Here is a 15,680-nt window from a genome sequence, read left to right as displayed (position 1 = left end):
AAACAGATGAAATATCATTTTATTTAGCCAACAAATCGAAAAGAACAAAAACCATCATTATCTGTAGGGTGTTTTTGCGTGCTTAACGAATGAATGGCAAATAATAGCAAACCCAAAGCTAGAGGAAATATTTTCGCACGAGCTTTTTCACAGTTCATTTTATGATAAATGAGGCGCGCAGAAAGTGTGCGAGCGAGCGAGCGGGAAGACAGACAACAAATATTTCGCAGTCGCTAAAAAGAAAAGCCCGTGCAGAAAGTTAATTAAGCATAAATCAGGCAGCAACAAGAACAACAGCAACTACAGCAAACAAACATTCTTGAACGGAACAGCCAACACCAGAAAACCAGCAGCTAAACTGACATTCGTATTCATTTCAAATAAAAATCATAAGAAAAACAACAACCATTGCGCATCACAATTTATTATTAATTGAATTTTGGATAGCGGGGTGCTGAATGGGGAGGGGGGAGCAGGGTGCGGTGTCCAATCAAGGCGAGAGAGATATGATGAACAGATACTTGGTTTTATCAGGCCCAAATATATGATGTTGATTGCTTCCGAGGGGCACTTCTGAAGGTTAACCACAAACGATCCAACTGTTTTTTTTTTGTGTTTTACTTTCCACGAACTGTACGGTAAAGCTGCATTCCACATTCCACCCACTCTCCACCAACAGATCCAACTACATGATACTACAAGATTTGTGTGACGTCACGCTAAATAGAACTGTTTTCCCCTGTCGACCAATTAGGCATAACTATGTGACGTCACGCCGCACTCAATTCTTGTGCACACACTTGCCGGCACCTTAGTGCGTCCGCACCGTGCTGATAAAATGGCGGCAGCAGCTAGGAATTGTTGAGGAAACTAGGAATTGACAATGACGCCCAGCAAACTGTGGGTTGTGCCACACATTTTCTGCTGCTGCACAGCGGGCAGCAGAAAAGAACGAACACGATGACGACGCCTCTCTGCGTCAAATCACAAGTGTCCACTTAAGCTCAATGTCATTTTGCCAGCACTTTCATTGGCCCGGAAGCAACAACAAATGTGGGTCTAGTGGCCATTGTTTTGCATGCACTGCGGCGCACAATGGAAATACAAATGCTTAAATATCTATATTTGAAAATCTAGAAAGAAAATGGGGCAAAGACAGACGGGCAGAGACCGTAGCGTCCAAGCAAGGCTAGGCCCAGACCAAACCAGACCAGACCAGCGATTTAGTTGTGAAACGTTGCTCGAGTCTCGGAGATGGCACTGCAACTGCAAATCGAGAAGCTCAAAGGTTTGGACAACTATAAGGCCTGGTCGATGACGGTGCGGGCCTATCTGGAGTCCGAGGATTTGTGGTCAGTGGTGGACCAAGGTCCCGAGAACAACGAGGAGGTGAGTGTGGCCCGAAGCCCCTTTCTCAACTGCTGCATCTGCATCTCTGTTGCAGTCCCTGCTCAAGGACAAGCGCGCCAAGTTCATCATACTCTGCCTGATCGAGACGAAGCTGTGCCAGTTCATGGTCAGCATCCGCACGGCCCGGGATCTGTGGAATTATTTGCGTACCCAGCACTCGTTGCGCTAAAATCAAATCGATCGAATTCCAGTCCGTGTATTGCAAATATAGGAGTACAAGAGACGTTTCGTTTACATGCAAATGGGAGATTCCTGGGCTTCGGGAAGTTCTATGATGACTGGCTGCTCCTCGGGGTCCTCGTCAAGCAGTCCCTCGAAGTACCAGCCCAGCTTCTTCTCAAGCCGCTTCCTAAGACGCTCGGCACTGACGCTCAGTCCGCCCTCATGCAGATTCACCAGCAGCTCTCGCACATCCTTGAAGACGCTGTTGTGGGGGCTGGGAACCATCAGCTCCTCGGGAAGGTAGGGCAGCTGGTGGGCCAGCACCTCGCTGTACTTCATGTAGGTGAGTCTGTGCTTAGACACTGCCGCCTCCGAGTGGGCCAGCAGGCCAAGCAGCTTGCGCCAGTGGGCCAGCGACTCCACCGAGTAGCCGACCAGAAAGAACACGTAGGCCAGCTGCAGTTCCTCGATCAGTGCATCGGAAGAGCCGAAGCTGTCGATCAGGTCATCCACAGCTGCAATGCAGTCCATGGCGTGACGTGACACATCCGCTGGCAGAGCATCGTGTGGAACGCGCAGGGGAATCGCACTGAAACGAGGGGCTGTACCCTCCACGGGCTTGAGGTCGGGCAGGAGTTCGCTTTCGTCCAGGAGCAGCCTGACGGCGGCGTTGCGCTTGCTACCGCTGCTGGAGGCGGCTCCGGGTTCGCCTCGTGGCCTGTCGGCATCTGGGCAGGACTGGAGCTCAACGTTTGTGCGTATGGTGCCCAGGGTTGGGCGGCAACGATCCACGCACGGCTCCGTCACGCTGCCCGTGAGATCCTTCCACGGGCAGACATAGCGGTAGTCGTAGGCGGCCAGCATCTTCTCCAGCTGGCCCAAGTTCTTTCTTATGCGGTCCCGCTCCACCTCTGGCTCGGCAATCTGTCGCGGTCGCAGTTCCTCCAGGTCCTTGTCCCATTCGCGCACAAGAATCTCGTTGGGATGGAAGAAATGAACGAAACCGACACGTGGCGCCGCATCTCCATAGAGTCCCTGGGAGGCACACCACACATAGTGCACGCCGGGCGGTATCATCTTGACGCCTCTGAATTCCGGTCCAATCGTGTAGGCGCACAAATCTATGCCAAACTCTGTGCCCACTGGTACGCCGGCTATGACCAGGACGGCGCCATCCGCCAGCAGGCGCAGGGCCAGCTGCGGATCCATGTTCATGCTGCTATTGTCCTTGTTCATCCTGAAATCTGTGTCCGTGGCTTTTTTCAATTTAAAGAAACCAAAAAGCAAAACAGAGAACACAAAATTCGATTGCTGTTATCGATAAGGGCAGCTAGTGGTGGGACTGGGGCGATGTTTGTAGGCGCAAAAGCGGATTTTCGATTCGATTTTATTTTTCAGACAATTTTTATGATTAATTATGCTATAGTTAATTGTAATACGAATTAGTATTGCAAGCTACGTTTAGTGCCGATATCGTCCAGTATTTGGCGTAGCTCCTCATCCTCGAAACGACCCTCCAGCGACGGTATCAATGCCTTGGCCTCCTCGGGCGCCTCCGGGCAAAGATTACCCAAGGCAGCCAGCTCGAATTTGTGCAGTTTCTTCTGCATTAGCAAGCTGAGAATATAGAATATAATATAATACAATAAAAACAATTGTTAGGTATTAATGGTTACCTGCGAACGGACATGATGGTCTCCTTGTTCTTGAACTTGCGAAAACTGTCCGTATAGGCATAGGTTTTCATAAAAACCTCAGAGAACTCCTGCTCCTCGTCGGCGGACTCGTTTTGTCGCTTACGATGGTCGAGCAGCATATGCACCTCCGATATTAGCAGCGTTTCGGCATTCTCAAACTCTGAAAATAGCCAAAACCATGCGATTCATTAGGTCCTTGGATGGCAGGGGGGGACAGGCATTGTTGCTGGTTGGACAATTTACAAGTGAAACATTGGGGCAGAACTAAGGGCTAGCCATAGGACGGGGGCCTGCTGATGTGGCCATTCTCCAGCAGGAAATCATAGACCTGACGCGTCTTGTTCACGTCGATCTTGATGAGACGCCGCGCATCAGCCAGACGCAGATGCCCAAGCTTTGCCTGCTCCGAGATGAGTTGATTCTTAATGTCCAAATAAGACTGTGGCACCAGACGGACCACACTGCATAGCTTGCGCTCGGCATCGTCCAGCTTTGAGTAACCGGGAAGATCTGCAAGATAAACCAGAGTTAGATATCCTAATATCGTCGTATTATCACCGATATTTACCTCCAACCTCCATGGGACTGGCCTTCTTGCGCGTGTTCTGATAGATTTTGGAGCCGAGGCCCGCGGCCAACTGTTCGGCGTTCCCAAAGTTCCTGCAGTTCTGCACAATTTGCTGCAAGTCGAGGGCATTGCTTTGCCTTTGCCTGGCGTACTCTCGCTGCGACTCCTGGCGCTGTCTGAGCAGACGCGCATACCGTGCCCCCCCGGACAGTGTACGGACACCCTGCTGGCGCAGATCGTACAGTTTGTACAGGCGGTTGTGCAGTTCGCGAAAGTAGCGCAGCGACTCCACCAGCATGTCGAAGTGCATGGGCTCGCACAGCTGCATGAAGCCCAGGAAGCGCATGCAGCTGGCATCGCTGCTGAATGCGTGCACATATTTGGTGATCCAGCTCACAGTGCGATTGGGCATAATGAGACCGTTCTGCCGCATGATATTGTACCGACGCCTTCGCTCTCTGTGGGATGGGCGCAACATTAATCCAAGATTTTAGTTAAATAGGCGGGATTTTCTTACCTCAAGCGATTGTTGTAGGCACGCACCAGGCCCAAGTGCAGCACCTCGGTCAGCTGTCTTTCCCTGCTGCTTACCTCGTGCTGATCCTCGCTGCTGAAACTCTCCTCAGCCACCATAATGGAGAGAAGGCTCTCGGCGGACGTGTCGTAGGGCGTATCGAAGTCGCCGCGGGCACAGCGATAGCCTGCACTCAGCTTGAACTGCATGGAGGCGATGTCATCGTGACGCGGCGGGTCCAGGCTGCGCATCTTGAACACGTAAGGCATTCGCTCTGGCAGGTAGCTGTGCCGCGCGTGCTGCAGTCCCAGCAGACGCTCAAAGATCCCCCCAAAGTAGCAGTCGTGGTAGTGACGACGAATCTCTGCTTGGCTGTGCCGCTGGCCCAGAGCATGCGAGACCGCCTCCCAGTTGCCGTAGCCCTGCGTACGCAGCGTTTTCAGCAGGACACGCTCGTCCCGCGCCGTCCAGTCGGGCTCGTCGGCAAACACGCGAATGTCGTCGCGTACTATGATGTAGGCGTGGCAGTTACGATGCGTGGCTATCTCCCGACCTCGGGAAAAGCACTGCAGGCACAGCAACGTGTCCAGGCACTCGGAGCACTTGATGTACGGCTCGCTAATGTGGCAGCGACACGTGGCACAGCTGGGGCCGCCGGCGTCGGCAGGAGGAACACTACAGTTGCTACTCTGATCGCGCGCCCTTTCCTCCAGTTGATCCAGCTGCCTGTGCAGGGCATTCGCCTGGTAGTAGACGGTGGTGCACTTTGTCTGGCCATCGTGGCGGGCACGTGCAAACTTCACCGTCGCACGCTGGACCTGATCGGCTATGAGTTTGTCTAAAAAAAGGTCATTCAATTGGTAAACATGTGTGAGGGCGCCCACCCCGGTACTAGCATTTAGCTCTGCCTGCTTGTGTCACTTGTAATTTGGGAATGCGGTTAGTCGGAGGGGTGTATATTACCTTTGGGGAACTGCAGGTCGGCGGCATCCTCATCCACCATGTCCACGGGGTTCATAAACGACATTTTCTGATATTACTTGATAGAAAAGTTAACGAATTTAAGAAATGCCGCTGTTTTTGCTCGCAAGCACTTGGTGATGGGCGTCCACCGATAACTGTCGTGTCATCGCTCTTTGCCGATATGGCAGCACTTCCACTTTGTTTTATGCTCTGCACAACACTTTGCGCGCAGAGGGTCTTCTTCTTCCTTTTTCCGGAAAATGTTTTTGCGAAATGAGCCAAGAGCGCGAAGTTGCACCGTCGCCGCAATATACAAACTTCTTTGAGAGCCTGCTGGTTGAGGAATTGGTGCTGGAACCCAACTACCTGAAGCTACACTACGGTAAGTGCGCAGTTATTGGACGTCTCACCGTGTTGGCGGAAAGATACCGGCTCGAAAACGTGCGTGTAAAGAGCTTGCCACGGTAAGATATTGCACAGTTTATACGTGAATCTGTTGAGACTCCTCCATTGCACCCTTTCAGAGAGTGTTCTCTGCCCGGAGGCATTCTTTCCGTGCTTCTTTTGGGCCTAGACATCACCAAGGTTAGCAAATTGAACCTGATCAGCGGCTGCCATTGCATTGTGCGTGGCGAGGTGGTGCTGTGCTGTTTACAGTCCCCCAACAGCCCCACACTGACGTCCGGCGGTGTGTTCAATCTCCTGCAGGGCATGACCGATGATGAGGCTGCCTGCAAGCGTTACCTGGAAAAGCTGCATCAGACTCACATACCGGCCATCGACGTGTGGTTCGCGCATCCCATCGACAGTTTCGAGCAGCTTATAGACAGCAGGTTGCAGATTAAGCAACTGAGTTTTCACGACAGCCGCCAGTGAGATGCATACACACTACCTGACCTCATCGCGTACCAATCCACAATTCTACATATTCACACAGCTCTTTGAGGCTGAACACACTGATAGCTCGCCGTTCGATCTGACCAGCATACAGGAGGCGAGTTGGCTGGATTTCTGGCAGCGCGAGGGCCACCAGCTGCTGGAGGAGAAGTGGAACAAGAGGTTTCCCGAATACAAGGACATCGGCGAGGCTGGTGGGGACTGTGACGAGGCGGAGAGAGTCAGCTGGCAGGCGCTCTGGGAGGAGCATGCCAAAGAGCTGAGTGCTCGCTTTTGGCACATATTCAGCTGCGCCTTTGAGAACTATCAGCACGAGCTGCTGAAATCTCTATCTCCCATCGATACAGAGAATCTAGAGGAGGTTGAGCAGGAACTGGAGCAGCTGGAATTAAGCGGTAACCAGCCCAAGGGCAAGCGAAAGAAAAACAAAAAAATCGATGCAAAAGAGCCTTATTTGATTTCCAACGACGACCCCGAAGAGGCCTATTTGAGTGCCAACGACGATCCCGAAGATATGGGAGAGGCATGGCGGCGTAACCTCCACGGCCTGCCGGACTCCCTTGGCGCCAAGTCAAAAAACTCCACACAACGTCAGCCAAGAACAGAGTCCTGGTTTGAGCAGTATTCCAGTAGTTACTACGACCCCGAAGACATTGAAGAGGAAAAGCAGCGTAAACTCCTTGGCCTGCCAGCCTCCTTTGGCGCCCAGGCCAGTAACTCCAAGCGACGCAAGCCAAAAACAGAGTCGTGGGTTGAGCAGTACTCCAGCAGCTACTACGACTCCGAAGATATTGAGGAGGAGGAGGTGCAACGTAATCATCCCGCCCAAAAACTTCTCGCCTCCTTTGGAGCCCAGGCCAGTTACTCCACGCGTCGCCAGTCAAGAACAGAGTCGTGGCTTGAGCACGACAGCAGCTACTACGACTCGGACCTAGACATCATGACCAGCGACGAGGAAGCAGAGCCCCTGCATGGCGTGCGGCGCGGCTTCATCAAAAAGAACAAGCCAAAGAAGAAGAAGAAGCCCAACAAGAAACTCGTGGCCCAGATGCCGGAATTCATGTTAGAGAACAAAGGCAAGCTCTTCAAGTACTGGCTGAAGCGCTTCTCGCTGTTCTCCCGCTTCGATCAGGGCATCCGCCTGGATCGCGAGAGCTGGTTCTCGGTGACACCGGAGAAGATTGCGAAGCAGACGGCTCGTCGTTTGGCCTGCGACGTGATCCTGGACGCCTTCTGTGGCTGCGGCGGCAATGCCATCCAGTTTGCCGCCACCTGCGGCCGCGTCATTGCCGTGGACATCGATGCGGAGAAGCTGGCCATGGCCAAGCACAATGCTCGCATCTACGGTGTGGCTGATAAGATCGAGTTCATTCACGCCGACTTTTTGCAGTTCGCAGCCAGCACCAAGCTGCGTCCGGACGTGGTGTTCTTCAGCCCGCCCTGGGGCGGGCCCAGCTACATAAATCAGGCAACATTTGACATCGAACGGAGTCTGCTGCCTGTGGGCGCCAGCCATCTGATGCAGCTGGGCCGTCGGCTCGCCAACAGCGTCGGCATCTTTCTGCCCCGCAATGCCAACATGAGTCAGGTGATTGCCCTCAGCGGCGTTGGGCAGCAGTGCGAGGTGGAGCACAACTACCTGGATACGCGCCTGGTGGCCATTACGGCCTACTTTGGCAGTGGACTGATCAAAAATCAGCCAAAACTCAAAACTCAAACTGCAGCAGTAGGAAATTCGTTCCTATAATTAAGCAGGAACAAACCATAGAAGGAAAACAGAGTAAGCTGTTGCTTAAGTTAATCCTAAGGCATAATGCAATACAGATTGCACTTTTAGAAGAGCGAACTTCATGTTTATGGTTAGATCAAGTAGAGATCCAGATTTTCTTAGATGTAGCGACCATTCGATAGATAAATGAACGAGAGGAGAAATGAATACTGGCAGTGCGATTCAATTAAAGTATTTAGACTGTAAGTAATACTGAAACCACCTTCCCATATTGACATGGGCTGGTTTCAAAAGGTTACACGATTTGTAAGAAATATTTCTGAATATTTGCTAAGTTCTCGTGAATGTGAAAAAGCAGAAGGAGCAGAGAATACATCGAACAAGAAGTAGACTTAAATGTTGTCTTAGTTTATCTTTAGGGATAATGCAGTGCAGGCTGCACTTTTGGATGTAGGAATTTTATTTTGTTTGTTACTGAAAGCACAAATTATTGTTTTACTTTATTTAAATGTTGCGACCATCCAAAAGGATATTGGATGGTTCAAATTGTCGAGAGAACAGTCATACATTAACTGCGTATACCACGGTTTTTCCTTCAATGAGAAATTAATACTTGCAGTTTGATTAAATTTAAGTAGTTTGTAAGTCAATTATAGCTATGCTGAAACCACAATCCATATGGATATGGGCTGGTTACAAGATTTGTAAGAGATATTCCTGAATATTTCCTAATTTCTCTCACTACGAAAGTCCTTAATTTTTAGTTTGTCTACTTTCGGCTAAGAACTACTTCTAGCTAATCTAGATGTACCAAAGTCTTGTAATCCCTGACTTTTGTAAGCGCACCTGAAGCACAAAAAACTATTTCCTTTTTATTTGGTTTGCCACAACTGTACGTTTTTGCGTTTCTGTTTCTCTGCCACAGGCAGAGGATAAAACTTGACTAATGAATAAAGTCGTATCCTATGTAACACACACAGCACACACGATGTCCACTGTCCACCGCCCCCCGAGCTGGGCCCATCCGCACTGGGATTGTTGCCAAGTCACCGCCAATGTCAAAAGAGTCCCAAGCTCTTTAGCCAATTTAGAGAGCTTAACAAAAGCTCAACTGACCAATGGTCATAACCATAACGCACTCCATCCATACCATGCCAGACCCCACCCCCCCCCCCCCCCGCCCCATTTCCCTTTTGGACTTTTAATTAAAAAGCAAACGAAACAAAACGTGCGTCAATTTTTAAGAACTTTGTAAAACAAGTCTAAGCCGGAGACGGCGAAGGAGAGCAGAGCCGTCTGGTGGGACCCAACCAGAGACCAGAGTTGAATCCTGAATCCTGGCAACGCAGAGCGGTGGCAATTAACATGTTCCTGTCACAGCAGCTTCTCGCTTCTCCTGAATTCCAGCGCAGACACAAGAGAACCGAACGGATGGGGTGGGCACACACACAACAACACAACAACACAACTCACAACCCTTTTGCATGGCTAACAACATACTTAGGGACCAGGCCATGCCATGCCATGCCATGCCCAGCTGGAGTACGGTGGTACGGGGGGGCCGGTACGCATTTGCGGAATTTATAGCTGGAATATTTTGGCTCGTTGTTTCGGCTTGGCTTGTGGCAAGTGGCTCTGTCTGTCTGCTCCACCAAACTGCTGCAATTAGTTTGATTAACTTATTAGTGTGCGGCGTTCGGGGAGCGAACTTGAGCGAAATTTAGAGCATACTTTTCAGCGCTGATTTGTGGCCAACTTGAGGAAGGAGCGCAGAGCAGAGCTCTGTCCTTAGAGCTGGTAAAGGAATGGCTATAAAGATGTTTCTTGGGTGATTTGTTTTATAACCGAAGATGCGCGATGCGATGGGGATAGCTGGGTGCCCAGGGAAGTTCCCTGAGGGAAAAGATACAAAATGGAAGCTTGAGTTTCGCAGTGTTTTATTAACTCTACAGCCCTGCCATAGATTGCCATCGATTAGCAGCACTAGCAGCAACGCTTATCTATCAAAGGGTCAACTTATCCATGTACATCCCATTAATGGGAGAAACTTGTGTTCCCTGTGATTAAACGACAGCCCTTTTTATCGTGCAAATTGTTAATAAAATACCAGCAAATAGCCCGTCACGCGTCAACCCATGGATTATCAGCCACTTAAATCGAAGCTCTCCCTGGCTCAACGGGTCTCCGGTTTTCGACTCTAACTCCGTCGCCGTCGCCAGCTCTCCTGCCCTCCTTCTTCCTATATTATTAGATACGCGTAATTGTCGTTTTAACTGTCGCTAGCGCAAGCGGGACGGGGCGAGGCGGGGGTTGGTTGACAATGCCAACAATTTCAATATCCTCGACTGGCGGCCTATAAAAGGCAACGGGACGAAGCCCAAGCCCAAGCTCTTTAAATATATAGAAATATATATTTTATTGCAAGACAAACACGTGTTCGCAGCTCATCTCGATCCTGTGTGCGGGCAAGTGCTTTGCCTTGGGTTTGGCTCGAAATCGGGGGCGGGGGCGCAGGGGGAAAAAAAAACAAATTAAGTCACCCTTTTATGACGCTATTTAATTTGCAGCGTAATGTTGTCAACCTTCCTGACAAATGGTCACCCAAAACAACGGAGCAGCAGCCCAACCCCCATTCCCATTCCCATTCCCATTCGATGGCATGCCCCCTACCCTACCCCTGGAGTAGCTGCATGTTTGATCTGTAATTTGTGCCACTTGATGAGAGCAGGACGAGGAGGAGGACTTGCTAAGCGGCGGGGTGGTTTATTTGTGCCACAAGTAGCGACAATGCCGAAATGCGATTACGCCGTAAAGTCCATGGGAACACTGTGGAAAATGCGATTGTTCAGCTCCGGCTGCAGGTGCAGGTGCAGGGTGCTTCACAGCACATCTAATTAAGCGGGACGAGGGCACGAGGGGATGAGCGGGGATGAGGATGGGTGGTGCAGAGTGACGCCAGAATTTGCAATAATTGTCCAATGATTTATGATCGATTCTCTACGAATCAACCACTTTTGGGTTTAAAGTTTGACTCTGAAGCTGCGGCTGAACATGGAATGGGTTTGCTCAAGTGAATATATTTTATGCACAGGTATTTCTGGCAAACTTTTATCATTAAGCTGAAAGTTAAACCTGGCTGTAAGCACTCAAGACTAATAGTTCTAATGGAAGCAGAAGACTAATAGTTCTTATGGAAACAGAGGACTAATAGTGATGAAATAAACTTCATTTAAATAGTTTCTAGAATGAAATTCACTGGAAGTACACAATAAAGTGGAATACTTTTTATAGCTGCCCACAATCAGGTATGATTTTTCATACAGACACACAGACAGACAGTCGAATTTTGCCTCACTTCACAGAGAAACTTTCCCCCAAATGTATCCATCCCCCCCAAGTGCTGCTGCCCTTCTTCTTCATTTCGTTTCGCTTTGATTCGAACAAAATGGCGACACATTTAACTTATTGATTAACCGTTATTCATTTGGTGGCAGCCATTAAAATTAATAAACGCCACAAGGACACAAAACAGCGTTACAACAGCAACAGCAAGGACTCGTAACGGGGGGGACAAGCACCAGCAGGAAACAGAAAACAGCAAAGCAAAGGAAAGGACCAGCAGCAGCAGCAACAGCAGCAGCAGCAGCAGGAGAGAGAAGTGGAAGCGAGATACCAGTTATCCGCCCACTTTGCCCATTGATGGGGCAATAAAAAAAAGAAGCCAAGTAAAGCGCAAAATAAGAGCAATAATATTTAATAAATGTGCACATACACACACACACACACACACACACACACACGTGCACCCTTCAGAGGGCTGGAAGGGGATGGATACAATATTTATATGTACATATATGAATGTTCCATGGCTGAGCTGATATTGTGGTTGAATGCGAAAAAAAAACACACATAAATAAATATACACACATCCAGCAGCTCTGTGCACACCCACTCTTGCCCCTTTTGTATAGGTGGGCGCACAGGGTATAAAAAAGCTAAAGGTAAGACAGCCAGTAAGAAGTTGAATTGTTCTTTGTGTATCTGGTTACAAGCCCAGGATTGCCTTGCCTTATATTTAGCATAGACTATTGCCATAGTCGTGTCTCACCTTCCTTGCAGACACACCTTGGCACTGCCTGTGTGTAGGTGCTCTTGTTTGTGTGTGTGTGTGTGCCTTGCATTTTTGGTTGAATATTTCAGAGAGTGAGTGAGAGATAGCCGCAGAGTACAGCTAACTTACAGCGTACAACCCACTGTCCCACTCCAACCCACACTCCACTCCACTCCACAGCCATCCCCCTCCCCTCCCCTCCCCAACCACCCGCTGGGAGCAGCAGCAACATCATTCTTCATGGCATTTCGGTGCAAAAAGAATGCTTTTGATCTTCACAAGCGAATGATTTTTAATATGACTCTTTTTTGTTGTGCTGAGGTTGTTGCTGCTCAGCAGAGGCGGTGGGTGGGGGGCTACTGAAATATGCTTATCCACCCCGAGGGGTGGGAGGGGAGGGTGGAAAGTAAAGCAAAGTAAAGTGCGTTGGAAGTCAATCAAAAGCAGCTACAACAAAAAAATATGTTTTGCATTTTTATTGTAAATTTCGTAATTACCATGATAATTAATTAGCTTAATTAAATACCAATGAACAGTACACACACAGAGAGAAGAGAGAGGGAGATGGAGAGAGATGGTCAACCGCAGCGCCTAAAATTAGACAAAGTCAAAGCGTGGCGTGGCGTGGCGTGGAGCTCCATTTGAGTTTCGCAAAGGTCAGTCGGCAAACGAACCTCTGCGGTACGTACCCCAAGGAGAGACAGAGACAGGGCTAGGCAGAAAGAGAGCGAGATATATATGGAGTGCTGGCTGGGGGGGTGGGTGACTGCCACTGCCACCGCACACGCATAATGACGGTAATTTGTTGGTTTTGGCAAAAGAGCAGCAGCATCCTTGGAATTTCAATTAATTTCCATAATTTCCAACGCTTTATGAGCAGCAGAGCAAGACAGAGACACACAGTGAGAGCGAGACAGCGAAAGATGTTAGGCGATATCACACAGAGCAAGCGAGACAGAGAGAGAGAGGGAGAGAGAGAATAACGACCTCGCGAAAGGGGATGATTTTTGTGACCCACACTCCAAACGCTGCCTGTCATGGCGCTGATTCCTTGTTTGTGCGGGGGGCCCCTGCTGCTGCTGTCCTTTGTGTGTGTGTGTGTGTGTGTGTGTGGGTGGATTCAATGTCCTTTCCCTTTTAGGCAGAAACATTACTGGATTACTGGGAAGACGTGGCAGAGCCGCCGCGACCCAGCAAAGGTAAAAGAGGGAGGTGCTAGGCGCAGGAATTGAGGCAGGATAGTAGCAGATTGCTGAGCAACATAAGAGAAAGCTTTAAATATAAATCAAAGTCACATGCTTAGAAATAATAATTCTGCAGCAATTGTAGTGGGCATAAACCTGTAATTGAGATACTTAAGAGAGAGAATATTGCTCAGCATATTGTTTTTAGTGAAAGTTCCACTTGAATCTGACTCATAGAGAGAGGAATGCCTTTCAGCAAATGCCAGCACTTGGGCAATGACCACTCATAATCCCGCGAATGATTCAAATCTGCATTCCCAACGTCAAAATTTTTAATTAAAATCCAAACTAATCTAACCTTTTGGGTCGCCCTGGCTCCGCCCCGCTCCCCGGCAATATGCAATTAAAAACGCAGTTATTAGAGCCGCGAACATAACCAAATAAATTTCCAATTAAAACAATGACAGGACGGACCATCGCAACCTTCGGAGAGCGGACTGCCAGCGCGATGGAATCCTGTTTAGGTTTTTGCATTATTTTTGAAAATTAAAATTAATTTTCGGCTGCCCCGGAAACAACGGTGGAAACAACGTTTCGAGTGGCTCGCCAGCGGCGTAAAGTGCAGAAATTTGGCCAAAAAGCCAAAAACCAAACGAACGCAGCCAAAAACTCATTTTGAATATGATGGGGGGGGGGGAGGTGGGCAGAGGCACAGTCGGGTCTGTGTTGTGTGTCGGAGGGGAGTGGCACCACGCACTCAAGAGCCAGAGTCAGTGCCGTGTCCATGTCCGTGCTCGTGGCATGCCCCTCTCTCTGACGCATCTCTGGAGCACCGACTGGAATAACAGGATTTAATTAAAACCCAAAATGGCTGCCCTTTTACCTGATTTCCCATTTGTATTTTGCGGGCCAATTGAGAAATTTCTAATTTGCCTCTCATTATAAGTTTTGATTTTGTAATTAGTTTTCGGACCAACCATTCCGTGATCGGATTGGGTTTAATTTGGGGCTTGGCGCTTGGGCTTTTCGGGGACCTAAATCTTCTGTATCCATTTGTATCTGTATCGGTATACAAATCTTCTGTATCCCCAGGAAAAGTTCAACCAAAAGCCAGGCTGGGGTGGGGTGGGCCATAAAAAAGAGATTAACATTTCATTTATTTCGACCCATAAAAGGAATTCTCTGTGAATACATCAAAAAGAAAAAAAAGGAGCAGGAGAAAATGCGAGCAAAAAAAACAGGACGAGGAAATAAAATGGGAAAAATCAACATTATAAACAACATTATTAAAAACATGCCGCAAATGTTTTGCTCCTCTCAAATTTTTGAGTCCATTTTGTTGGCAGCCACTGACCGGGCAGAGGAGCGAACAGTAAGGAGGGGAGGGGAGGGGTCTGGTCTTGGCTGTGTGTTCAACCTCATGATGATGTTCCTCCGGCCCTGGCAAATGAATGCCTTCCAGCAGGGTGGGGTGGGGGCTTGGAGAAGTGGCAGCAGGAGGCTAATAAAATTAAGCTCTGTCAGGGAGCAAGAAGAGAGGCAGAGAAAAGGCAAACGAAAAAATATGACCAAGAGGGGAAGGCGGCCACTTAGGCACTTTGTGTACGTCGCTGTGTGCCTGTGGCATGCAACAACCTCATCCAGCTCAATAATAATAAAAATATTTTCATTAAATGAGAAAGGGAGGAGCCAAGCCAAGCCAAGCCAAGCCAAGGAGCGTTCCTGCAGGAACAGACCTCACTTTATAAGCCAGAAATGGCATACCAAAAGTGCTTTGCTGGGTATTCGAGGGAAATTTCGACTTATCCAACTTAAAGGTATAGAAATTTGGAAGTTTATAAATGTCAATGGCAGGAACACTACCATTATGCCAATTAATGTGCAGGAAATTATACCAAGAAGTCAATCGAATCGTTGGATCCTGTTGCATCCTTGCATCTTGTAATGAAACCCGCAATGCAGCCCTGGGCACGGCATGATGGGGCAAACAACGGTAATTTCGTTTGGCATTTTGCCCAGCCTTCTGGCCTGCTCCCCCCAGCCACCCATTCCTTATGCCTTCAGCGTAATAATTCATAATGAAAAAAGTTTTCTCCCCGCTTGTTTGGGCTTTTATTTATTATATTTTATGTGTGTTTAAAAATAAATAAATATTATGGCTATGGCTATGGTTATGGTTATGGGCAGGGCGAAGGGACATCATCATCATTATGCCGGGAGCAGTGGGAACAGAAGGAGCAACAGCAGCATAAGGAGCAGGACTTGTGGCAACCGGCCACCATTCTCCATCCTCTATTCTCCATTTCTTCTCTGCAGAGCAGCAACGACGATGACGACGAAGTTTATCAAAAGGCCAGCAGCAACAAAAAGCAACAATGGCGCTGGCAGGGTATATTTCAGAGAGGGTAAGGCGCTGCCAGAGAGCGGCCTCCATGGCGGAAGCTT

At 49.0% G+C, this 15,680-nt stretch overlaps 4 protein-coding genes across 5 annotated transcripts; 2 read left to right on the top strand and 2 right to left on the bottom strand.

Moving 5' to 3' along the window:
- Nucleotides 1–1,423: 1,423 nt before the first annotated feature.
- On the bottom strand, nt 1,424–2,902 carry LOC111069929 (protein AAR2 homolog). The gene is made up of 2 exons (XM_022360166.2): nt 1,646–2,902; nt 1,424–1,575 (listed from the first exon to the last, which is right to left on the bottom strand). Exons 1-2 carry the CDS (start codon nt 2,806–2,808, stop codon nt 1,518–1,520), a joined length of 1,221 nt encoding a protein of 406 aa, XP_022215858.2. The 5' UTR covers nt 2,809–2,902; the 3' UTR covers nt 1,424–1,517.
- Nucleotides 2,903–2,932: 30 nt separating this feature from the next.
- On the bottom strand, nt 2,933–5,875 carry LOC111069931 (DNA-directed RNA polymerase II subunit Rpb4). 2 transcript variants are annotated; one of them, XM_022360170.2, is made up of 4 exons: nt 5,315–5,875; nt 4,355–5,255; nt 3,838–4,295; nt 3,457–3,779 (listed from the first exon to the last, which is right to left on the bottom strand). In XM_022360170.2, the coding sequence occupies exons 1-4, from the start codon at nt 5,376–5,378 to the stop codon at nt 3,541–3,543; spliced, it is 1,662 nt and encodes a 553-aa protein (XP_022215862.2). In that variant the 5' UTR covers nt 5,379–5,875; the 3' UTR covers nt 3,457–3,540. The 2 variants fall into 2 exon arrangements, with proteins under 2 accessions (XP_022215861.1, XP_022215862.2); XM_022360169.2 differs by lacking the exons at nt 3,457–3,779; nt 3,838–4,295; nt 4,355–5,255 and adding exons at nt 2,933–3,189; nt 3,249–3,429 and having other exon boundaries at nt 5,315–5,477.
- LOC111069930 lies at nt 5,552–6,190 on the top strand. The gene is made up of 2 exons (XM_022360167.2): nt 5,552–5,778; nt 5,839–6,190. Exons 1-2 carry the CDS (start codon nt 5,588–5,590, stop codon nt 6,188–6,190), a joined length of 543 nt encoding a protein of 180 aa, XP_022215859.2. The 5' UTR covers nt 5,552–5,587.
- A 1-nt stretch (nt 6,191) lies between these two features.
- LOC111069928 (trimethylguanosine synthase) lies at nt 6,192–7,958 on the top strand. The gene has a single exon (XM_022360165.2). It carries the CDS (start codon nt 6,192–6,194, stop codon nt 7,956–7,958), a length of 1,767 nt encoding a protein of 588 aa, XP_022215857.2.
- Nucleotides 7,959–15,680: the final 7,722 nt, after the last annotated feature.

Source organism: Drosophila obscura, unplaced genomic scaffold (assembly GCF_018151105.1).
Source record: "Drosophila obscura isolate BZ-5 IFL unplaced genomic scaffold, ASM1815110v1 contig_4, whole genome shotgun sequence".
Classification (NCBI taxonomy): Eukaryota; Metazoa; Arthropoda; class Insecta; order Diptera; family Drosophilidae; genus Drosophila; species Drosophila obscura.
The sequence above is the reverse complement of the archived record's forward strand: the minus strand, read 5'-3'. Positions and strand labels throughout refer to the sequence as shown.